Below are 25903 nucleotides of genomic sequence, written 5' to 3' on the forward strand. Positions count from 1 at the left end.
AAGATCTTCTATTTACTTATATTCACAATCGTGGTGGTCTTACTTCCAACCTTGATCATGTAATTGTGTCAGATTCAACTCTACTTTCATCAATAGTTCATGTGGGAGACTTTAAAATCGACGACGATCATTTACCAATCACGTGCCAACTATCTTGCTCCATGGCGACCTCTGTGCAACGTAACTCTCCAAAGTGGTTCTCAAAGTTAAATTGGGAAAATACCAATGTTCCACTTTATGTATTGATATTCTCCCAGTTATTATCATCTATTAAAGTGCCTTTCCACTTATTGCAAACATCTGTATCTACAACTTCAACTCGGATAGATATCAACTCGTATTATCAGCAAATAGTGTTCTGTCTAAAGTCTGCCGCTAAAACAGCTGTACCCTCCGAGTGCGTGCGAACGGGTACTCGCAATCCCTTTTGGAAAGTTGATCCTAAAGTGAAGATAGCTAAACAAAAAGCTAAGTTCTGGCTCCGTATGTGGATAGCCTGTAATCGTCCTTCTTCTGGTTCAGTACATCAAATAAAACAGAAAACCAAACGAGAGTACAAATATTCCCTGCGTAGAGCGAGACTGAATGCCTGGGATGGTCCTTGTGACAAGAAATCCTGGGATCGTGTTATAAACAGTGTTAAGTGTTCACCTCCGATTAATTCGTCTCTTCGGCTATGTGACTTCGTTTCTCATTATAAAAATATTTTGCTTTCGTTTAATATTAATCTCCAAAATCATTTTACAAAGCTTGTCAACTCAATCCTCCCAATTCGTATCAACCAATCTTAAGTGTTGTCAGTGGAATCTAGTGTTATACTCCGAGCTCTTATGCAAGTGAATAAGTCTGAGTCTCTCGATAGTGATGGTCTTTGCTTCAAGTTTTTTGCTTATGATTGTCCTGAACTGCTGAAGCATTTGCAATTATTGTTTCAGATGTGTTTGGCACAGTCCGTTGAGCCAGATAGTTTTTTGTCCGGTTGTATATCTCCCATAGTCAAGAGGGTTAAGGACCCCAGTGCTTGCTCTAATTATCGTCCTATCACTGTGTCTTGTTTTGTTAGTAAGCTATTTGAATATGTACTGCTACCGGCCATTAACTCCAAGTGCAATTTTACACCCTTCCAGCTTGGTTTTAGAAAAGGTATGGGCTGTTTTCAAGCTCACCATATTGTGGGTCGGCTAATGAAAGAATCTGTTGCTCAAAAAAGTCCCCTGTATTGTTTGACTGTTGACATATCTAGTGCTTTTGATAATGTAATTCATTCAAATGCTTTGTTTTCTCTAGCAGCCTCGGGTGTTAACCTTTCTATTGTTTCCGTGCTTAAGTATTGGTATGCTAATTCTTCAGTTAGGGTGAAGTGGAATGGTACGGTAGGGGAGTATATTCCTGTTAAAAAAGGCGTTAGGCAAGGTGCCGTGTTATCCCCGAGCATTTTTAAATGTGTTTTAGCTTCGTGTCTCCAACGTCTTCAACCGTCAATTTTTTACAATGATAATTTAGGCATTAGTCACGTTGCATATGCTGATGATGTTCGGCTTCTTAGCCGGACAAAAAATAGTCTAATTACCAACTTCTACCGGCTTTCAGCCGCACTATCCACAGTAGGCCTTTCAGTTAATGTCTCCAAATGTGAGTTTTGTGTTTTGGGAGTCCTCCACCAGCATCACCTCTTTGCTTGGGTTCTTCAACTATACCATGTTCAGCAAGTATTAAATGGTTGGGTCTCTCTTTTTCCACGTCACTTTCGTCTACTTGCTCCGCTATTACGTCCAGCGTGCTGAAAAGTATGCGGGTTGGATACGCGAAAATTTCACCAAATCGTGGTCGGTATAACCGAAATGGACTATGCCGTCTTTATTCTAGTTTTTGTGCCCCTGCTGTTTTTTATCTTTCTGGTTTTGCTTTCCTCCTTCGCAAGAAGGATACAAAGAAAATACGCTCAGGATATTTTAAGTATTGCAAGTATTTGTTGCGTCTGCCTCGGTGGTATCGGAATCATACAGTCGTCTCTAAATTTGACATCGTCGATGCGCCCTCGCGACTGAAACATTTATCTAAAGATATGTGTCTTAAAACTCGCAAATGATCGGTGTTTTTGACCCTCTTTGGCCATTTTTTGAATGGAGGTAATTTATTTATGTTGTATGTTGTTATGCTGCTATGTTATTTATGTTGTTATGTTTTTTGTCTTGTTTTTTCTTTTTTTGTGTGTTTACTCCACAGTTTAATGTACTTTGTGGGTTATAAATAAATTATTATTATTATTAGATCCATTGGGTCTTATCTCTCCGAAGTGCGAATTGGGGTAATTAAAGTAATGTTATCTGAGAAGGAAAATTAAACTAGGTTAAATTTATGGTTGACATTAGAATGCTATTAATAGAGGTTTTGTAGTTAATTTTGAAGCAAAAAAGCCGTATTTTTGTGGTAAGAAATTGGTTTGTGTGTGTACACAAACCTGAACAATCTAGTTTTAGGAGTACAGTATGGGAAAAAATTGGTCTGAAATTCAAAAACAGAAACCTTTTGAATACTATGGAAGTAAGAAATTGATGTGGAGGTTTCCAAAACCCTAAACAATCCAGGCTTAAGAACGCAATGTGGAAAAGTAGGGTTAAAGTTATTAAAATGAAGACCACTGAATTTTATTGTGGTAAGAAATTGGTATGTGGGAATACAGAAACCTGGAAAATATAGGTTTAGGTGTACAACATGAAAAAAAAAATTACTCTGAAATTTAAAAAAAAAGAAGGCTTTTGAATGCTTTGCGGGATAAAAAATGATATTGGCGTTTCGAAAAATCTGAACAATCTAGGCTTAAGAATGCAATGTGTAAAAGTAGGGTAGAAACTATTAAGATGGTGGCCTCTGAATAATGTTTAAGAAATTGGTATGTGGGTGTACACAAACCTGAAAAAAAATCTAATTTTAGAAGTACGACATGGAAAAAATTGGTATAAAATTAAAAAAAGGAAGGGTTTTGAATGCTATGAAGGTAAGAAATTGATGTTGAGGTTTTCAAAAATGTGAACAATCTAGGCTTAAGAAAGAAATGCGGAAAAGTAGGGTTAAAGTTATTAAAATGAAGGGTTCTGAATAGTATTGTGGTAAGAAATTGTTACGTGGGAATACAGAAACCTGAATAATATAGGTTTAGGAGTACGACATGGAAAATAATTAGTCTGAAATTTTAAAAACAGGAAGGCTTTTGAATACTATGAGGGATGAAAAACTGATATTGGCGTTTCTAAAAACCAGAACAATCTAGGCTTAAGAATGCAATGTGGAAAAGTAGGGTTAAAACTATTAGATGATGGCCTTTGGATAGTGTTGTGGTAAGAAATTGGTATGTGGGTGTACATGAACCTCAATGATCTAGCTTTAGGAGTACGACATGGGAAAAAATTGGTCTGAAATTAAAAAAAGGAAGTGTTTTGAATACTATGAGGGCACGAAATTGATACTCGAGTTTTCCAAAAATCTGAAAAATCTAGGCTTAAGAACGCAAGGTGGAAAAGTAGGGTTAAAAATATCAAAATGAAGGCCCTGAATAGTGTTGTGGTAGGAAATTGGTATATGGGTGTACACAAACCTGAATAATCTACGCTTAGGAGTACAACATGGGAAAAAATTGGTCTGAAGTTAAAAAAGGAAGGCTTTTGAATACTATGGAGTAGAAATTGATATTATGGTTGTAAAATATCATCAAAACCTTACATGATATTATCAAGATCTTGTATGATATAACCAAATCATGTTTAAATATTATAAAATCTTGTCTTGCATTTTCAAGGTCTTGTGAGACATTAAGACAATCCTTTCCGGTACTACCTAAATCTTGCAAGTTATTATCAAAATCTAGAATGATGAGAGCAAAATCGTGTCTGGTACTATCAAAATATTATCAGGCATTACCAAAAGCTTATGTGGCATTGATAAAATCTTGTTTGACATTATCTAACATCTTACACTACTATATAGAAATTTCACCTGATATAACAGGTATCCTCTATTGCACTATCAAAACCTCAATAGGTATTATCAAATTATGCAAGTTGTTAACAAACTCTTGCATGGCATTATCAAAATCTTACCTGGCATTAACAAAAGATTTTTCGAAACCCCAATATCAATTCCCTACCTCCATAGTATTCATAAATCTTCCTTTTTTTAATTTCAGACAAATTTTTTTCTATGTGGTATTTCTAAATCTACATTAATAAGGTTTGTGTACACCCACACACAAATTTCATACCACAACACTATTCAGAGGCGATTATTTTAATAATTTAAACCCTACTTTTCAACATTGCGTTCTTAAGCCTAGATTGTTCAGACGTTCGGAAACCCCCATTTCAATTTCTTGCCTCCATAGTATTCAAAAACCCATCCTTTTTTTTATTTCAGACCAATCTTTATCCCATTTCGCACTTTTAAACCTAGGTTATTCAGGTTTGTGTACACCCATATACCAATTTCTTACCACAACACTATTCAGTGGCCGTGATCTTAATAATTTTAGCCCTACTTTTCAACATTGCGTTCTTGAGCCTAGATTATTCAAATTTTTGGAAACCCCAATATCAATTTCATACCTCCATAGTATTCCAAAGACATTCTTTTTTTTATGGCACTTGGTATTAACCAAGTGACGCATAGCAATCGCAAATTCTGTCGGTCTGTTGGTCCCGGTTTTGCTACTTTAGGCACTTCCAGGTAAGCTAGGACGATGAAATTTGGCAGGCGTATCAGGGACCGGACCAGATTAAATTAGAAATAGTCGTTTTCCCGATTTTACCATCTGGGGGTGAGTGGAGGGCCCGTTAATTCGGAAAAAAAAATAGAAAAATAGAAGTATTTTTAACTTACGAACGGTTGATCAGATCTCAATGAAATTTGATGATGGAAAGATATCGTGTCTCAGAGCTGTTATTTTAAATCCCGACCGGATCTGGTGACCTTGGGGGGAGTTAGGAGGGGGAAACCTAAAATCTTGGAAAGCATTTAGAGTGGAGTGATCGGGATGAAACTTGGCGGAAAAATAAGCACAAATCCTAGATACATGATTGCCATAACCGGAACGGATCCGCTCTCTTTGGGTTAGTTAGGGGGGGGGGGGGGGTAATTCTGAAAAATAAGAAAAAATGAGGTATTTTTAACTTACGAACGGGTGATCGGATCTCAATGAAATTTGATATTTAGAAGGATGTCGTGCCTCAGAGCTCCTATTTTCAATCCCGACCGGATCTGGTGACATTAGGGGGGGGGGGAGTTGGAAGGGGGAAACCTAAAACTTGGAAAACGCTTAAAGTGGAGGGATCGGGATGAAACTTGGTGAAAAAAACACAAGTCCTAGATACATGATTGAAATAACCGGAACGGATCCATTCTCTTTGGGGTAGTTGGGGGGGGGGGGGTTGTTAATTCTGAAAAATAAGAAAAAATGAGGTATTTTTAACTTACGAACGGGTGATCGGATCTCAATGAAATTTGATATTTAGAAGGATATCGTGTCTCAAAGCTCTTAGTTTAAGTTCCGACCGGATCTGGTGACATTGGGGGAGTTTGGGGTGGGGGAGCCTAAAATCATGGAAAACGCTTAGATTGGAGGGATCGGGATGAAACTTGGTGGGAAAAATAAGCAGAAGTCTTAGATACGTGATTTGCATAATTGGGACGGATCCGCTTTATTGGGGGGGGGGAGTTAATTCTGAAAAATTAGAAAAAATGACGTATTTTTAACTTACGAAGGAGTGATTGGATCTTCATGGAACTTCATATTTAGAAGGACCTCGTGACTCGGATCTCTTATTTTAAATCTCAACCGGATCCAGCGTAATTCGGGGGGGGGGGGAGTTGAGGGGAGTCGGAAATCTTTGAAAATACTTAAGCGGTGAGATCAGGATGAAACTGGATGGGAAGAATAAAACCCTGTCTAAGACACATGACTGACATAATCGGACCAGATCTGCTCTCTTTGATGGAGTTGGGGGGGGGGGGGTAATTTTGAAAATTGAGGTATTTGTAACTTACGAAAGGGTGACCAGATCTTAATGAAATTTGATATTTAGAAGGGTCTTGCGCTTTAAAGCTCTAATTTTAAATTCTGACCAGATCCTGTTACATTGGGGGGAGTTGGAGGGGGAAACCGGAATTCTTGGAAAACGTGAAAATTGGGGTATTTTTATTTTACGAATAGGTGATCGGATCTTAATGAAATTTGATATTTAGAAGGAATTGTCTCAGAGCTCTTATTTCAAATCCCGACATGGAGTTGGAGGGGGAAATCTTGGAAAACACTTGGAGTGGAGGAATCGGGATGAAGCTTGGTGGATAAAATAAGCAAATGTCCTTGATACGTGATTGAAGGAACCGTACTGGATTCGCTCTCTTTGGGGGAGTTAGGGGGAGGGGCTCAGTGATTTGGCGAGTTTGGTGCTTCTGGACGTGCTAGGACGATGAAAATTGGTAGGCGTGTCAGGGAGCTGCACAAATTGACTTGATAAAGTCGTTTTCCCAGATTCAACCATCTGGGGGGCTAAAGGGAGAGGAAAAATTAGAAAAAAATTAGGTATTTATAACATACGAGTGGGTGATCGGATCTTAATGAATTTTGATATTTAGAAGGACATCGTGACTCAGAGCTATTATTTTAAATCCTGACGGGCATTAGGCCTCTTATTTTCCTTTTAAATCAATCTATTGATTCATAGAATTTTGCTAGAGCTCCTACCATATGATCTCTTGGCTCTTCTTGCCTCGTCACAAGCACCATATGAGCTCTTAACTCTTGTTTTAATTTCAGACTCATTTTTTCCCCTGTTGTACTCCTAAACCTAGATTATTGAGGCTTGTCTAGACCCACATATCAATTTCTTACCACAACGCTATTCAGAGCCCTTCATTTTAATAATTTGAACCCTCCTTTTCTACATCGTTTCTTACCTCCATAGTATTCAAGAAACCTTTCTTTTTTATTTCAGACCAATTTTTTCCCATTTCGTGCTCCCAAACCTGGTAGCACGGTTCGGTCCTGATTGTTCAGGTTTGTGTCCACCCACATACCAATTTCTTACCTCAACACTATTCAGAGGCCTTAATTTTAATAATTTTAACCATACTTTTCCCCATTGCATTCTTAATCGTAGCTTATTCAGATTAGTGGAAACCCCAATATCAATTTTTTACCTCCATAGTATTCAAAAGCCTTCCTTTTTTAATTTCACACCAATTTTTCCCCATGTCATGATCCTCAACCTATATTATTCAGGTTTGTGCATACCCACATACCAATTTCTTGCCAAAACACTTTTCAACATTGCATTCTTAAGCGTAGATTGTTCAGATTTTTTATTTCTTATCTCCATAGTATTCAAAAGCCTTCTTTTTTAAATTCGCACCAATTTTTTCCCATGTCATGATCCTAAACTTAAATTATTCAGGTTTGTGTACACCCACATACCAATTTCTTAACTAAACGCTATTTGGAGGCCTTAATTTTAATAATTTTAACCCTACTTTTCCAGATTGCATTCTTAAGCGTAGATTGCTCAGATTTTGTATTTCTTACCTCCATAGCATTCAAAAACCTTCCTTTTTTAATTTCACACCAATTTTTCCCATGTCGTGATCCTAAACCTAAATTATTCATGTTTGTGCATACCCACATACCAATTTCTTGCCAAAACACTATCCAGAGGGAATCTTTTTACTAATTTTAACCCTACATTTCAACATTGCATTCTTAAGCATAGATTGTTCAGATTTTTGGAAACCCCAATATCAATTTGTTACCTCCATAGTATTCAAAAACCTTCCTTTTTTAATTTCACACCAATTTTTTCCATGTCGTGATCCTAAACCTAAATTATTCATGTTTGTGTACACCCACATACCAATTTCTTGCCAAAACACTATCCAGAGGGAATCGTTTGAAAAATTTTAACCCTACTTTTCAACATTGAATTTTTAAGCATAGATTGTTCAGGTTTTTGGAAACCCCAATATCAATTTGTTACCTCCATAGTATTCAAAAACCTTCCTTTTTTAATTTCAGACCAATTTTTTCTCATGTCGTACTCTTAAACCTATATTGTTAGGGCCTGTGTACACCCACAAACCAATTACTTACCTCAGCACTATTCAGAGGGCTTAATTTTAATAATTATAACCCTCTTTTCAACATTGCATTCTTAAACATAGATTGTTCAGATTTTTGGAAACCCCAATATCAATTTGTCACCTCCATAGTATTCAAAAGCCTTCCTTTTTTAATTTCACACCAATTTTTCCCATGTCATGATCCTAAACCTAAATTATTCAGGTTTGTGTACACCCACATACAAATTTCTTAACTCAACACTATTTGGAAGCCTTAATTTTAACCCTACTTTTTCACATTACATTCTTAAGCGTCGATTGTTCAGATTTTTTGGAATCCCCAATATCAGTTTGCTACCTCCACAGTATTCAAAAGCCTTCCTTTTTTAATTTTAAACCAATTTTTTTCCACGTCATGATCCTAAGCCTAAATTATTCAGGTTTGTGTACACCCACATACCAATTTCTTAACTCAACACTATTTGGAGGCATTAATTTTAATAATTTTAACCCTACTTTTCCACATTGCATTCTTAAGCATAGATTGTTCAGATTTTTGGAAACCCCAATATCAATTAGTTACCTCCATAGTATTCAAAAATCTTCCTTTTTTAATTTCAGACCAATTTTTTCTCATGTCGTACTCTTAAACCTATACTGTTAAGGCTTGTGTACACCCACATACCAATTATTTACCCCAACACTATTCAGAGGGCTTAACTTTAATAATTTTAACCCTACTTTTCCACATTGCATTCTTAAGTGTAGATTGTTCAGATTTTCAGAAGCCCCAGTATCAATTTCTTACTGCCATAGTATTCAAAAGCATTCCTTTTTTAATTTCACACCAATTTTTCCATGCCGTGATCCTAAACCTAAATTATTCATGTTTGTGTACACCCACATACCAATTTCTTGCCAAAACACTATCCAGAGGGAATCTTTTGAATAATTTTAACCCTACTTTTCAACATTGCATTCTTAAGTGTAGATTGTTCAGATTTTTGGAAACCCCAATATCAATTTGTAACCTTCATAGTATTCAAAAGCCATCCTTTTTTTAATTTCAGACAAATATTTTCCCATGTCGTTTAATTGTGTTCAGTAGCAAGTCCTTTAGTCATGACCAGGAACAGGAGCAGGCCAAGGAGGGTACCCTGGGTACACCACGGTAAACTGAAAGGAGAACTGAATAGACATTTTAATATTTTACAAATTGAGTTCAAGTGGAAAGGAAAGATGCTATTATTCTAATGAGGTTTGGGTTAACATGAAATTCTTTAAGGAGTTTTTGAACTAAAACATTGTGGTTAATCAGATTAAAAGCTTTTTCGAGGTCTATTAGAAGTAGATTTAGCCAAACATAAGGGTTTTACAGATTTTCATATATTGTATCCAGTAAGCTTACAAGAACATGAAGCTTACTGGATACAATATATGAAAATCTGAAAAAGGCCATGTTGATTATCAAACTGCTTTAGGTCAATAAGTTCTTCAATTGTTCATTTGAGCCAATCAGTCAGAAAGCTTTGATATGATTTCAAAACTGAGGTGAGCATAATTGGTTGAACCCCATTGAAACCCTCCTCAGCGCCCTTCTTTTGAATCGGTATCATGAATCTCTGCTTCCAGGTGTCAGGGTAGCATCCACTTTCAGTGATCATGCAGAAAATATCTGCCAGTAGTAAGGACAGGTTGTCATCAAAGGCTTTGACAAGTACAATCGGAATATCTGATGGGCATGTACTTGTCCTTTTTAGGTTATTTATCTTCTTCTCGATATATTTTGGTGATATATGGGGAAGGCTTTCATCCTGACTATGGGGAATAGACTTAAGAGTCTCTGTGGAAAGTGGAGGTAATGCATGGACAATCTTGGCAAGGTGATTGTTGACATCATTACCAGTTTTAATACTAGGCTCATCAAGATGGAAATCAATATTACTAATTTGCTTGCCAGAAAGTTTTTTAACTAGATCATACCACTTCTTGGGGTTATAATTAAAAATATCCTTCATAGTACTTTTATAGTATGTGGCAGCTGCTTTTCGAATTTGTTTTTTATCATTTTACACATATGATTGGCTTCATTTTTTATTTTTTTTTTTACCATTACAAAGCAGGCTAAACAATTTTTTTTTTCTTGGCTTTTAGAGATTCATTAACGTAGGGTTTATTATTTGAACACTTTTTAGTTTTCTCTTCAGGAAAAGATTTTCCTTCAGGAAAAGATCAGATAGCTCCCTTTGAAAGATTTGAACTTTAGAATTGACATCAGGAGTAGCTATAACCTCAGACCAGCGCTCTTCAGAAATCCAGGATCCAAAACTGAGAATACCTTCATTGATTAGTGGGCAATGCAGTGTTTCAGTGACTTTGTATTCCACCTTGATTTGATCCTGTGGTTCCATTCTGAGAATATAATGGTAGCTACCTCCTAAAGGTGGTAAGGCATCTGGTTGACTGTAGAACTTATGCAAGTTAATATGGATGACATCTAAAGTGTTTGTGGCTATATTTACTACCCAGCAGCATTTGGGATTCTAAAGATGGCAAAATCAGCACTGGCTTGAAGTTTTTAAATGAACTTTCATGGAATCCCTGCATACTGACTTGGGGATTAATACTAGGATATTAGACAGTGGACAAGGGAGTAATTTTGGTTTAATACTTACCCACATGATTTTATCATAATCATCAATGCTGTGGATTGTGATCGGTTTTAGACTAAGTTCCTCATGGCACAGCAAAAGAAGTCCTCCACCATGCTTAAGAGCCATTTAATGGCTCTTCTTCATAATTTTCTGGTTTCCAAGAGAATTTATTAGATTCTTCAATATAGTTGCTGCTATTGCTGTTGCCATACCAAAAGACTTTGCAAAAGGAAACAAGAGCTAAGAGCTAATTTGGCACTTGTGATGACGTCAGAAGAGCTAAGAGCTCATTTGGCACTTGTGATGACGTCAGAAGAGTCAAGAGCTCATATGGCATGAGCTCTAGCAAAATTCTAAGAATCAGTAGGTTGGTTTAAAAGGAAAATCAGAGGCTTAATGCCGGCCAGGATTTAAAATAAGAGCTTTTAGACATGAGGTCCTTCTAAATAACAAAATTCATTAAGATCTGATCACCTGCCAACTTCCTTGAACAAACTACAACTTGTTTGACCTATCTAGTTAAAATGAGAATGTAAGTTAAAAATACCTCATTTCTTCTAGTTTTTCCTCCTCCAACCCCCCAAATGTCACTAGATCTGGTCGGGACTTAACATAAGAGCTTTGAGACATGAGTTCCATTAAATATTGAATTGCATTAAGATCCTGTCACCCATTCTTAAGTTGAAAATACCTTAATTTATCTAATTTTTTTTAATTAACACCCCCCCAACTCTCCCAAAGAGATCAGATCCGTACCAACTATGTCAATCACGTATCTAGAACTTGTGCTTATTCTTTCCACCAAGTTTCATCCTGATCTCTCCACTCTAAGTGTTTTCCAAGATTTCCAGTTTCCAAGATTTCTGTTTCCCCCTCCAGCCCCCTATAACCCCGGATCCAATTCGAATTGAAAACGGAGCATCTGAGACACAAGATCTTTCTACATATCAAGGTTCATTAAGATCTGATCACCCATTCATAAGATAAAGATACCTCAATTTTCACATTTTCCAAGATTTCCAGTTTCCCCCTCCAACTTCCCCCAATGTCACCGGATCTGGTCGGGATTGAAAATAAGAGCTCTGAAGCATAAAGTCCTTCTAAATATTGAATTTCAATAAGATCTGACCACCCGTTTGTAAACACATACCACATTTTTCTAATTTTTCTGAATTAACCTCCCCCCCCAACTCCCCCAAAGAGTGGATGCAGTTCGGTTATGTCAGTCACGCATCTAAGACTTGTGATTATATTTTCCACCCAGTTTCATCCCAATCCCTTCACTCTAAGAGTTTTCCAAGATTTTAGGTTTCCCCCTTCAACTCCCCTCAATGTCACCAGATCCAGTCGGGATTTAAAATAAGAGCTCTGAGACACAATATCCTTCTAACTATCAAATTTCACTAAGACCCGATCACCCATTCGTAAGTTAAAAATACCTCATTTTTTCTAATTTTTCTGAATTAACTGTCCCCCCACTTCCCCCCCCAGATGGTCGAATTGGGGAAACGACTATTTCTAATTTAATCTGGTATGGTCCCTAATACAACTGCCAAATTTCATTGTCCTAGCTTATCTGGAAGTGCCTAAACTAGCAAAACCAGGACTGACAGACCAACAGACCTACAGAATTTGCAATTGCTATATTTCACTTGGTAAATACCAAGTGCCATAAAAACATTTTCTTGGGAGTACCAAATTCCCAGGCAACACGAGATCAACATATAGAGCTAGAATTGGATAAACAAAACCATCCACTACCACAAAAATTGTTGCATCCCCAAATGAAAAATTATCCGGCTGAGACAGGAGTAAAAACGTTGAACATTGTAATCCAACCCCAGTTTCTTCAAATGCAGAAACAATATTCATAGCAAATACCATAGTTGTGTTGACTATAATGGATATTTATATATAATATAAAATGGATATTTACTTCCTTGGGTCCTTATCCTGTATTTGCTCTCCAATAAAAAACAGGAAAATGCGTCATAAGCCATATGAAAACCACTGGCAGTGATGCATTTGATCCTGATTTGAAAAATGTACTAAGCAAGAAGCAGACATATTGCACTCCAAGCATACAACACATAGAAGACAAAAAGTACAGTTCCATCTATTGTATTTACCACTGAAACACCATTTCCATACCAAGGCACTTTTTGCATAATTGTTATGAGAACTATGATAACTAGGAAGAACATGAAGGATTTTGAAAACCATGCAGTCCAACAAAACCAAGTAGGAAGACCCATAACCTTGGTTCTTTTTTAGAGTTTTTGAATTATTATAGTCCATTGTTAAAATATATATGAATATTTTTGGAATTACCAGTCTTTTGCTCTTTACACATTTTAATATCTTTTCATACTGTCTTTTCAAAGATATTTGATTACTGAACCATGCCAATTTCTAACAACAATTTCTACTAACCTTCAAACATTTGTTTTTTTCAAGGTTTTCTGAATTGTTGTAATCCTTGGCGAAATATATACCAATATTTTTGCAATTACCAGTTTTTTTCTCTTTGAGCAATTTAACTTTCCATTTAGCCCTTGATGGTTGGCCAAAAAGGACAATCTTTGGTAATCTGTCATCCTTCATCTGCAGAACATGCCTAAGCCATCTTGACCTTTCTCTCATTATAGCCCTAAAACGCAAGGGGAAGGAAGGGGAAAGACAAAGAAGCTCAGAAAAGATAAGATCCCAAAGGAAGTTGTTTGGGGTGATAAGATGGTCTGATGGGACCAAGAGGCTGGGGAAGACCCACAATGGCAATAAGACCGTAAAGTACAGGAAAAGACACCAAAAGAAATTATATAGGGCAACAATTGGCCCATGTCAAAACTTTCAAAAGAGACTAGGGAATTGCCCCTTTCAAAACAGACAAGGAAAACAAAAACTCAAACTATAAAACAGCACAATTAAAAATAACCAGTCACAAGTTTTAAACAAGGCACCTTCAGCATCATAAGAAACTTAGCACAGATAAGTCAAACCACAATACAGTATAACTTAGCATACCAAATCTGAAGTTTCATACAAGGCATCTTTAGAATACAAAACCTATCACAGAAAAGTTAAACCATGAAACAGCATAACTAAAAATACAAAATGATACATTCCAAACAAGGCACCTTTGAAATAGACAAAGAAAGCACATACAAGTCAAATCATGAAACAACATAAATAAACACACCATACTATAACTTTCAAACAAGGCCCCATGGAAATAGACAAGGAAATGCAAACAAAGCTAGCAAAGACAATTCAAACCACAAAATAGCATAACCAAACATAGGAAACCATAACTTCCAAACAAGATACCTTCAAAATAGACAAGGAAAGCATACCCAACTCAAATCACAAAACATCATAACTAAACATATACCATAACTTTCAGACACAGTCCCTCAAGAATTGCCAAGGGAATACTAAGAAACTAAGCAAAGAAAATTCAAGCCACAAAACACATCAAACCATAAATTTCAAATGAGGCACCTTCAAAACAAACAAGGAAAGCACAGACATGTAAAACCAGGAAACAACATTTAACCTATTGCTTGCTCTCCATACCATCATACAAAATATAAAGAAAATTTAAATATTTTTCAGTTCCAGTGCACATTCAGAATATTAATTTTGGATAAAATAGATAGCTTCTCTGAACTGTTCATCAAAACTACAAAGAATAATGGATCCCTACTTGCCAATTGGGCAAAGGAATTGGGTGACTAGATTTTTAATTTTCCAGAATAAACTCTACTCAAGAAATCAATTAGAAGTGCTACAAGATTTATAATCAGCAGACAATGCTACCAATCCATTAGAGACCTACACTATACCCATTACTAGTGGGTAAAATGAAATTCTAGTGGAACACAACACTGAATATTCTAATAGAAAAAGAAAAACTTTTTCACATGCTACTGAATTGAAAGTTCAGAAAAAAAGAGATCCTATTGAGGGAAAAAATTAAGCCATGTGAATAAAAAATTTGTGCTAAAGTATTATCTATCAATTCTAATTTATCCAATCAATATGAAGCTTCATATTGGAGAAAGTAATTATATCTGCAACATATGTGCTAACCATTTTTTAAAGAGAATTACCTAAAATTGCAGCTTGGAATATCCTAAGGATTTTTGCTTGTGATGTTCAGGAGTTTATATAAGAAACTGTTTTCATTGTCATCTAGTGACCAGCTGCAGTTGAATCATTGGTAGCTTCCCAGTCAAGGTTTTTACTCCCTCAAGGGCTACTCAGTATCCAACATTTGTTTTAAAATGTCCAAAGATTCAGAAGTAATTATTTCTTTGGAGAGTTTATTCTAACTATTGATGGTTCTTGAAAAAATAATTGACTTCAGACTCTGGATAGAGTAGATTGCTTAAAAAGTTTCAACTAATGACCTCTGGTTCTTGAATTAGGACTTACAATTGGAAATATTACTGGAAGGGTGTTAGCCTTCATTACCTCATAGGTTATAATGGCATCACTTCTATTTCTCCTGAATAAAAGCATTAGGAGTTTTATCTTAGTTTGTATTGCAGAGTAAAAAAGCTTCCACACACTGGATATCATGTTTGTTGGCATATCTTCCAAAACCTTTATGTCTTTTTTAAAATACAGGGAGGCTAGAGACATTTCAACATCACGCTTGGGATGAAATACATCAAGTCTCAAATACAGATGATAAAAACTTATGGGAATAATTGGAAAGGTGTCCTTTATCAGCCCCAGATTTGAACTAGCACCAGCAGTAGACTTCTTAGCATAGGTACTGATTTTTGTTTTGCAGTCATTAATGACTCTAAGATTTTGCTCATGATTTACAGAGAAGATTGGGTGTTTTGAGAGAAAATAAGAACAACAAGGATTTATTTTGCCAATATGATTGACACAGCACTTGGCAACATCAGTTCAGGAAGCCAAGGCACAGCCTGTTGAGTATTTTATCTAAATTATATATTTTTAATACACTCTACCAATACATCTCTTCTTTCAGCCAATGTACTGTTGAATTGAATCAACTGTGGCAAAACAAGAACCAGAAAAACAGAAGTAACAGGTTGTAAAATGTTTTGGAAAAATAGGCTATATATTTGCATATTAGAAGGGAATTGGGAGTATGTATTAACAATTATTCTGTGTGTTATTAAACAAGAATTTATTAACAGGTTTCCTTCTCAATAGCCCCTATTCTAGACCTTTGACTGATAAACTATTGAAATTCTATCAAAACATTAGCTGTAAAAAATCTTCTATATAATTTTTTTTTTAATTTATAGCCTTGGTAAGCCTGCAGATAAGAATTAATAAGAAAAAAATTCTTTGGACTGTAACCAGGGGTGACCCCCCCCCTCCTATTGGCTACACAATGGGGCTGATTGAAACTAAATTGAAAACATTATTCGAGAGAATCATATCATCCTTCCTAAGGCCTAAATTCATTCATCTTAATATTCAAGATCATAGCCTACCTCACCCCTCAGCTTACCTTCAGTTCCACCCATTTGTTCAGCAATTTTAACCAGGTCAGAGCCCCCAACAAGGGCAACTTTTACTATCGGTTTCAATGTATTCACTAAAAATTCTTCTGTCTCTGGAAGTATCCTTTGTCGAGGAAGTGTCAGAGTTCCGTCAACATCAAATAAAAACATTCTCTTAGACATATTTACAATTTGAATCTTATTCAAATTGACGTATTCACGAAAATATTTTCTATACAGATGTGTTAGCACTCTTTTAAAGATAGGCAGCACTAAAAGTCAGAAAGAATTTTGAGGTAATTTAACTAATTCCAACTTGACCAATTCCTGATAAAACATTAAATAAATAAAAAAATTTAACTGAGAGCAAGGAGTAACATTAAAACTTAAAACGAACAAGAAATATTCCGTATATAAGAGCGGCTGTCCCCTCCTCAACGCCCCGCTCTTTACGCTAAAGTGTTTTATTGTTTTAAAAAGTAGAGTTCTGAGAAAGTCAAGCTAACGAAGGAACTTCTATATTCGTATATTTTTATTATTTATATAATGAAAATAAGGGGTTCATCCTCTCGTCATACCTCGCTCTTTACATTAAAGTTGAAATTTTGTTACAATCCTTTAAGAATGACCCCCTGAATCACAAAAGCCGTTTAATTAAAATAAATTGCTCTTTTGCAATTACTAAGAATACTTAAGCGTAAAGAGCAAGGTATTGAAGTGGAGACGAACCCCTTCATATACGGAATAACTTTGATGCTGCTCCTTATTTTCAGTTGAAAAATATGTTTTTTATTTATTTCCTCATTTTTTTTAATTAAGGCTGAAAAATCCAGTGCCCCCTTCATGGAAATTCTCTTCTCCAATGATAAATTCCTCCATGGAAAGATCCTCCCATGCAACCCCCTCCCACCAGAAAAAATACCCCTGAAAACGTCTGTATACTTCTCAATAACACTTACTATATTTAAACAATGGGTAAAGTTCATAACTTGCAGCCTTTCCCCCGGGGACTTTGGGAGATTAAGTCGTCCTCATAGACATAGTTACTAGATTTTTCGACTACGCTGAACAAAATGATTATCTCAAAATTTTGATTCAATAAACTGTTAAATCCGATTCAATTTGGCTTAGGAAGAGGAAAACTACAGAGATGGTATTATCATATATAATTTCGGTAATTAATGGAGTTCTTGATATTAATCTGTGAGTAGCTGGTTTGTTTCCAGATTCAATTAAGGCATTTGACACTGTTAACCACCAAATACTATTGTTAAAATGTGAATTTTACGGAATAAGTGGGACTACTTTGGTTTTGCTTTGTGATTATCTTAAAAAAAAAACAGCAGTATGTTCACCTTAAAGGATTTTCTTCAAGTAAATGTCTTGTTAAATGTGGTGTTTCCTATTTTGATTTTTATTAATGATCTACCAAATACTGTTTCGCCTACTTCTAGAATTAGGGATTTTGTCAATACAACACCTTCTGGGTCCAAATTACTACACTCTTATTTGCTGAGTGTGCGACATTGATGTGTGCTGCTCCAACTGAACAACAACTTACCTCTGCAATTGATACAGCAATGACCAAGGCATGTCTATGGCTGAAGGTAAACCAGCTTTTCCTAAATATAAGAAAGTCAAATTTTGTTATCTTTTCACGGTCTCCAAATTATTTTTCTTGGATTACTGAAATAGTTTCGCCGAAGGGAATTTGTTAAGCGGTCAAGTTCCGTTAAGTACTTTGGAATTATTATTAACGAAAATTTATCATTTAAGTACCATGTAAAAGCTATAAGTAAAATACTATCGCAGAATTCAGGGATTATTCGTAAATTGAAAAAAAAAATTCCTTCATATGTTTTAGGGTTATTATATTTTTCTTTGATACATCCGTATATTTTGTACTATTCGTCTTTAGGCTTGGTACTTTTCCTTCAATATCTCACCCAATACGCGTACTGCAGGATAATCCCATTAGATCATATTGTAGAATCGGGAACTGGGACTCGGTCAGGTCAATGTACAGCATAAATAATATAATGCCTGCAGCTCGATTGCGCGATTTTTACACTTATTTTTATGGACAAGTCTTATTATGGGTGCGTTCCAGACTGTTTTACAGGAATATTTCCGAAAAGGTTCAACGTTCATTGTAACGAAACTCAGTCAAGTGAAGATATTGAGGTTCCTCGCCTAGTTTCAAGCAGGACTGCTTTTCCAGTTATTTATAAAAGAGCAAAGCTGTGGAATAAGTTTTTCTTAAGCAGCAAGGAATTACCCATTAGTCAGTTTAAATCTGAGCTGAGTGTGGGGATGCTTGGTAAGTAACCCTTCAAAACAGACTGTGATTGACGGAAATAAAATTGACAATAATTGTTTTTTTTTTGCTTCGGGGTCATGATATTATGTTGTTTTATTGTGCATTAATTTTTTATATATGTTTTTGTTCAGTAAAAGGATTCACTCTTCCGCTTATTATAGATTAACTTGTTTTTTTTGCTTTTTTGGTCTTTTTTTTTCTACTTATTGCTCCTTTTTGTTGGTAGGACATCCTAGCAAGAGAAGCTTTTGGTGTGTTACCGACTGACCGAGGATTGATTGGATTAAAAAATTTCGATTAGATGTGTCAGAGAAAAGGATGGGCGTGGGGGTGGGGCTGATTGCCCTACAATTACTTTTGACTCTTAGAAAATGCAACAGAACTATCAATTTCAAATCAAATGAGCTCATTTTGAAATTTCTACAACAACTCCTTCATTACAAATTGCATTGGTCAGGGGAAAACAAATATACATCGTGTTCACTTCACTCTTTACTTGGGCAGCATTATATGTGCTTTCTATGCGACGGTTTTCACGAGGATTTGAGCTAGATAAAAATCCTGTATCCACAGGGATTTTGTTTTTGCGCTGGATTCACTCGCTGGATCTATTTTTTGCCTAAAATCCTCCTCAAAATCCATCACTAGTCGAACTCAATGACGAGCTCAAATCCATTATTAGTTCAACTCGGCGTCGATAGCAGAATAAAAGTTCAACTCGTATTGAATTTTACCTATTTGTGACAGACATTGGTAATTTTGGGTAGTTTATCAGCTATGAAAATAGTTTTCTCTTCCATAAACAAGTTGTTTAGTAAAGGTTGTATCACTTGATTTTTGTGGGCCGTCTGTTCTCACTAGCTTTCTTGAGAGTCACTTCAGACAATATTCACTGAACTTAATCATGCATCACTTATCTTGCTGTTCGTAAATGGCTATTCACCGGCACCAATTGCCTACGTTGAAACATGAGAATAAAAATAATGAAAATTTGCTTTATCATAAAGAAATCATAACACATTTACAACACAATTAAATAGATATTACAACTTTACGATTATAGCTTGTCACTTACTTCCAGGTATAAAAATATGAAAAGATAAAATACGGATAGCATAAACAAATAAATAGTAAACAAGATAACTCTAATAAAAAAATTTATAGGGGGTGAGAAAAAATCTTATAGGGAATGGGCCAAAGCAGTAGTCTTAACAAATCTACCTAATAGGTTTGGGCTTAGGTTTGTTTGTGTTGTATAATTGATTTTCCAAACCAGCTAATAGACTCTAGCTGAAAATTTTCCATTTGAATCGAAGTTTCATTGATGGATATATGTTTTTTGCTACACTTTGGGTTGCGAAACCCATCTCTCGGTCGAACAAAAGATAGATTTTATCCATCTTTTGTTGTTTTTACGGGGATTTGAGGTGAATTCGCCTTCGACACGTATGCAGTTGAACATGCAGAGTTACCAGCAGCTCGGAAAAAGTCCATGGCAGCAAGGGTATTGTGAAAAGGACCAAAAACTTTGCCACTCACGACGCTTAGCGTCGCTCGCGGTGTTACCTTTCGACGTTTAGATCTTCGTTAAGTAAAATGCTCTTATCATTAAGATGATAAATTATTTTTCTCCCCAATGATGCAATATTCGGTGTCTTGACCCCAGGTGCGTAGAATTATTCAACGTATCAGGTGTCGTCATCGTTGAAAAATTTCACTCTTTTAGTTAATACACTGTTAATATTTTAACCAGCTTAAAAAGGGAATCAGACTCCACCTTCAGATAATTCCCATAATTGTTTGAAATATATTCCATTGAACACTTAACCTCCAAATATGCTGCTCAAAACTCGCAAGTCTAACAAAAAAAGATTTAATTGCTTTATTTGGAAATAAGATTATCTTTTGAATCCTCAGGTTTTTACAGATTTGTAAATCACATAAGAACCCTTAACTCCTCATGCATGAAGTTCCAGCTAAGCAATATATCATGAGCACACAAAATAGTATATGCGATTAGAGAACAAAAATCAAAACGGAATATTTTTACCTTATTTTACATCACTATGATCAACTAACGTTATTTCGGCGTCCAAACACTGATGATCTCTAAAATCAGTAATTAGCTCACCGGGCTATATAATTTTACTAATTTTTTCATGAATATTTTCAAATTATCTATTAAACAAGATAAATATCTATTATTTGTTATTTAGATCTTTTCATTTAAACTTAACACTCTTACTTCGATAAGATTATGCCAGATAATAATTGGACATAGCAGAGATTATAGTTTTCTCATAGAATGATCACCACAATTTTCTGTGCGTTATTTTTGTTTCTGGAGATATGCGAAGGGACGAGTTTACATTTTCGACCTTTCTCCTCTCGTTTTTATTCTTTGTGTACTGCTTTTTACTTCTTACTGCTTTTACTTGCTTTTTACTGCTTTGTACTGCTTAGTGTTGAGGAAATCAAGTCTAAAATCACTCCTGCACAGGATAGTGTTGCCAAAAACAATGTAAATGTTACGAAGATAGCTTAAAGCTTTCCAGAAAAACTGACGGTTCAAAAAGTTGAAACTAGTGATTTCGGGAAAAAATTCATGACTTCAGGTAAAAAACCGTGTTTTTTAGTAAAATTCAACTCAAATCCATGGCATTTCAAATATCAATGTAAAAGATCAGCAAATCCTTGTAAAAATGGATAAATCTATGGCGATGGGTGTGTTCCAGCTGACGGTTTTTCAGTAACTGCAGTTACTGCGCGTTAACTGCCCGTTTCTAACTGCAGTAGAGCCAGTGGGAACGGCACAGTAAGCTGACTAGCAGTAGCGTCATTTTCGAATTAAATGCACGTGTTTAAATTTAAGGGACAGTTTAATGCTGATTAGTATAATTTTTTTTATTCCTTCTGTTTCAGAGCATTTAGAGAGGTTCTAAGCCAACCATGGGCATTTAACTGTCACAGATGATTTTGCTCAAATGAGCTGGTGAAAAATAAATAGATCATATACTTTTTCTCTTTTTTTATTATTTCAAGTCTAGAATATCACAAAACTAAGCATTCAAATAGCTTGATTGTATCTTAATCATATACAATCCCTGATGGAGTTTTGTTGATACCTGTCTTAAATTGTGGGACAACTATAGCAAGTTTTTTTTTCAATATTCTACTTTTTTTAAAAAAAATTATTGTTCTCTGGTCAAATTTGTATTCCTTGCTAAGTGGTAGGCGCTCTGGGCTGGAATGCTTTGTCCAAGGTGCACAGGTTTAATTCCTGGCATTGTCAGTTTATTTTGTTTTGGATAGGGGTTGGTGATATGACTAACCTCAGCTAGAATTGGCCTAACTTTAAATGAGTACAGATGGAAATCTAGGGACAGTAAGAAGGAAGGGCATGCAAGAGCATAGGCTGGCTGGTCCCTAGATTCCTATTGCACTACCTGGCTAAAGGACCACCAGGTCCTTTACTGGCCTACTGACTTAGCCATAGAAAATTTCTTTCAAACCCATTAAATATAAGTAAAAATGAAGAATACCAGTATGATGGTCCTTCTATTTCCCTGAAATGTGGAAGTATGGACAAGAGTGTGGGTCATGAGAGATAGCTTGTGAATGTAATTGGGGCTGTAACATATGGACCAGCAAACCCCCTCCCCCTTTCAGAACTCAAAACCAAATCTCTCATTTATTTACTTTAGAAAGTTTTAAAATAAGAATCTCTTATACATATAAAGATTTTAAAGTGCAAGTTAATTATCTCATAGGATTTGTGCTTTTTTAGTACAAGTTTTATAACAGGCGAAAAATGATACTTTTTACCTTCGGTACAAATCTTCCTTCAAGCAAAAAATAATACTTTTTTTGACTACCAAAATTAGATTCAAACTTTTGAATAAAGCCAATTAGAAACCAGATTTCTACTTCTGGTCTGGTCAAAAAACTGAAGGTGAAAACCCTCGTTATAATAAATCTTTGCAAGGAGGTTAAGCCATATGTTGTATAATCAAAAAAAGAGTTGTGTTACAACATTTCTGAGGTCAGTCTACCCAGTGCTTAATTTAGAAATCCGGGTTGATTCGGGATATATAAGGTGAACTAAAAGTTAAGAGTGTAATTCAGTTTTTTGGTAGTCACTCTTTGATGCACTTTATACTTCTATCATTTATTGGAGCCGTTTTACCTGAAGTTGTATATGAAGTAAGAAAATAAAATTATTGTCAATAATTGTGTTTGTCTTTGAGCCAGGTACAGGTACAGTTCCTATTGTCTACTGGTTCTTTCCCAAGTGAATCTGCCCATCTCGGCAAACCTAAACGTCATGATAATGAATTCGTCTCCAAGGTTATAGAGACTGGTCAATAGAACCCTCCCAATCTATATCCATTAACTATAAAGCTCCCATACCACAAACAACTTAAACTATATAAGAAATCAAGTAAACTTTATAAGCAATCAGTACACTACAAGAAACCGAACAAACTTTATAAGAAACCCCCCCCCCCCGTAACATTTGGTGCGGTCGTCAAAAAAGACACTGAAGGAACTGTATATGTCTAACAACATGACTACCTGCTACCCTAGACAAATATGATTATTCACAAATTATTTTTTGATTTTTAAGTGCATTTAATTTTACATTATTTAAGTGCAGTATAATTTTACTTCTACTTACGTATTTTTTGGTGCGTACCCCATCTTAAAATAATTAGAATCTTCAGTAGTTAAATATAAATAAATGTTAAATGAAAACTAAAATTTTATATACCGCATAACTTCAAGAAAAACTGAATTATAATAACAAATATGGCTCTGGAACAAGACGAATTATTAAAAGCGCAACAAATTATTGCAACTTCGGTAGAAATTGCAAAATCATTACCTGATTATGAAGGGGATACAGATGTAGATCAATTCAACATCCATTTAGGACAATTTGTTGAAATGACAAAAATTGACTTAAATGCATTAAAAAACATGCTACTCTTAAGACTAAAAGGACAGGCTTTGACATTTTTAAAACAAATTGAAAATACCGTAGGAACTGAAACCACCTCAACAATTAACTCAATAAAGTTATTGCAACAGGCTTTTCAAAAGAGATTCATCGATACTAGTTCATTGAACAAACTAAAACATGGGTTAGTAACATTCGAACAGACCCAGAACGTAAGAGAATATTTAAATAAAATTAGAATCGCAACAGAAGCGCGATACGGTCCAGGTGAAGGGGAATTGTATGAAAAAATAATACTAAACGCATTTAAACAGGGACTCAACCCAAAACTATATCGTCTCTTAATTTCCAAAAAAATCGACGACTTAGAACTGGCAGTTCAGGAGATAGAGACAGCCGTGGAAATTGATTCCATAGTCCTGCAGCACCAAAAACTATCAATAAATGCGGTAGAAAGTAAAACAGCTATAAAATCAAGAGATCCCTCTCCGCGATTTTTCTCCAGAGAATCATCGCCAAAACCGCTTAGAAATCAAATTCGAACCACCACACCTCCAAGACAAGTACGCTTTGCCCCCAATAATCAAATGAGGGCACAAGCCAATAATGAACCACTAAGGTGCTACACTTGTAACCGGTTAGGTCACATCGCAAGAAATTGTTTTACAAACAATAATTATCGCCAGAATTTTAGGGGATCGAGCAACCATTTGTCCAGGGGGACAAACTATAATGGGTACGCCCCTAGAGGCAATCGAGGGAACACCTTTTTAACAAGAGGTAATTATCCAACCCGAAATTTCCAACGCAGTACGAATCAGTATCGCGGAAGGACAAACCAACCTAACAATGGTTGGAATAGAAATACAAGAGGTAACTTTATCAGCCGACGGAACCCATATAACAACTCAACTTCAATTAATGATCAAGAAAACCAAAATAGAACTAATGAAAACTCTACACACGAAATCTGGGAACCCCAGGGAAACGACTCAAGCCCCCAAAATTCATAGGACCAAAATTTGGTGGCAAAATAATATATAGGTCCCTGCCAGTGATTATACCATTTTTAAGTGCAAATAATAATAATATGTTACCAGTATTTGAAAATTTTAATGCAGGAAATATTTATTTCTCAGCCCTTATAGATTCAGGGGCAACAGTAAATATGATAAATACATCCGTATTCAACAAATTACCCAATTATATTAAACGACGAATGAACAATATATGTCCCAATTTATCAAGTGTGACGGGACACGACCTGGATGTAAAAGGCACTATGTACCTAACCTTGCACAAAGATGACAGAAATTTCTATACTCGATTTATAGTTTGTAAAAATTTTCCATACGAAGCGATAATAGGCGCTAACTTTTTAAAAGCCAATAAAATATTATTAGATGTAGCAAACTCAAAGTTTATATATCCGACAAAAACCAAATCAGAAATAAATAACATACAAGCAAACAAGGTAAAGGAAAACATAGGCCACATGAAAGAGTATAGAGAAAAACAAATTCAAGAAATTTCATATTTATGGAAAAAACTAGCGAATATAGAAACTCCCAGAAAAAAACCAGAAGATAATATCCTAAACTCAATAAAAGAAAGTCATAACGAAAAATATTATGGATTCGTAGTGAGAAAAACTAAAATTCCCCCTAAATCAATGCAGAGGGTCCAAATATCACAAATGTTAGAACCAGTTAATGATAAAAATGAAATTTGGGTAGCATCGCCGTCGGAAGATCTCCCGAAAAATGCAGTTTGCGAAGAACAAATTATAAATTACGAAAAGGGTGAAGGCTATATTTGAGTAACGAACACCCACGAAAACAACCTAATTACCCTAAGTAAAGGTACATGTTTAGTAGAGATACAAATAGTATCGGAATCCGATATTAATAATTGGAAAAATTCGGAAAAAAACTTAGTGAATAATATTAATGTTCACGTTGACAAAGAACATCCATTAACGCTTTCCCAATTTCTTGAAAAATTCGAACTAAGTCACATAACCGATGTATCATTAAAACAAAAATTATGCGACTTATTATGGGAATATAAAGATGACTTTTCGACATCTGAAGACGACATAGGACTTATCCCATTTTATGAACACGCAATACAAACCACGGGGCCGCCAGTTGCAAAACAACCATACAGAATTCCTTATAAACATAAAGAATGGCTAATAAACAAAATACATGAACTCGAAAAAAATCAAATCATAAGGCCAAGCATAAGCCCATACTCTGCCCCCGTTATTTTAGTCCCAAAAAAGAATAATGACCTAAGATTAGTGGTAGATTATAGAGCTTTAAATAAACAGGTAGTAAGTGACAAATTTCCCCTACCTAGAATAGACGAA

The 25903-nt window shown here is 35.5% G+C and overlaps 1 protein-coding gene across 1 annotated transcript in view; it reads right to left on the reverse strand.

The window, feature by feature from the left end:
• The window catches only part of LOC136026078 (uncharacterized), a 54102-nt gene extending 37626 nt beyond the window's left edge, over positions 1-16476 (reverse strand). Inside the window, exon 1 of the mRNA XM_065702273.1 lies at positions 16258-16476. Coding sequence (XP_065558345.1) covers positions 16258-16432 — 175 coding nt within the window. The 5' untranslated portion in view covers positions 16433-16476. The remainder of the gene's footprint in view (positions 1-16257) is intronic.
• Between the last annotated feature and the right edge of the window lie 9427 nt (positions 16477-25903).

The sequence above is a fragment of the Artemia franciscana genome, chromosome 4, assembly GCF_032884065.1.
Source record: "Artemia franciscana chromosome 4, ASM3288406v1, whole genome shotgun sequence".
Classification (NCBI taxonomy): Eukaryota; Metazoa; Arthropoda; class Branchiopoda; order Anostraca; family Artemiidae; genus Artemia; species Artemia franciscana.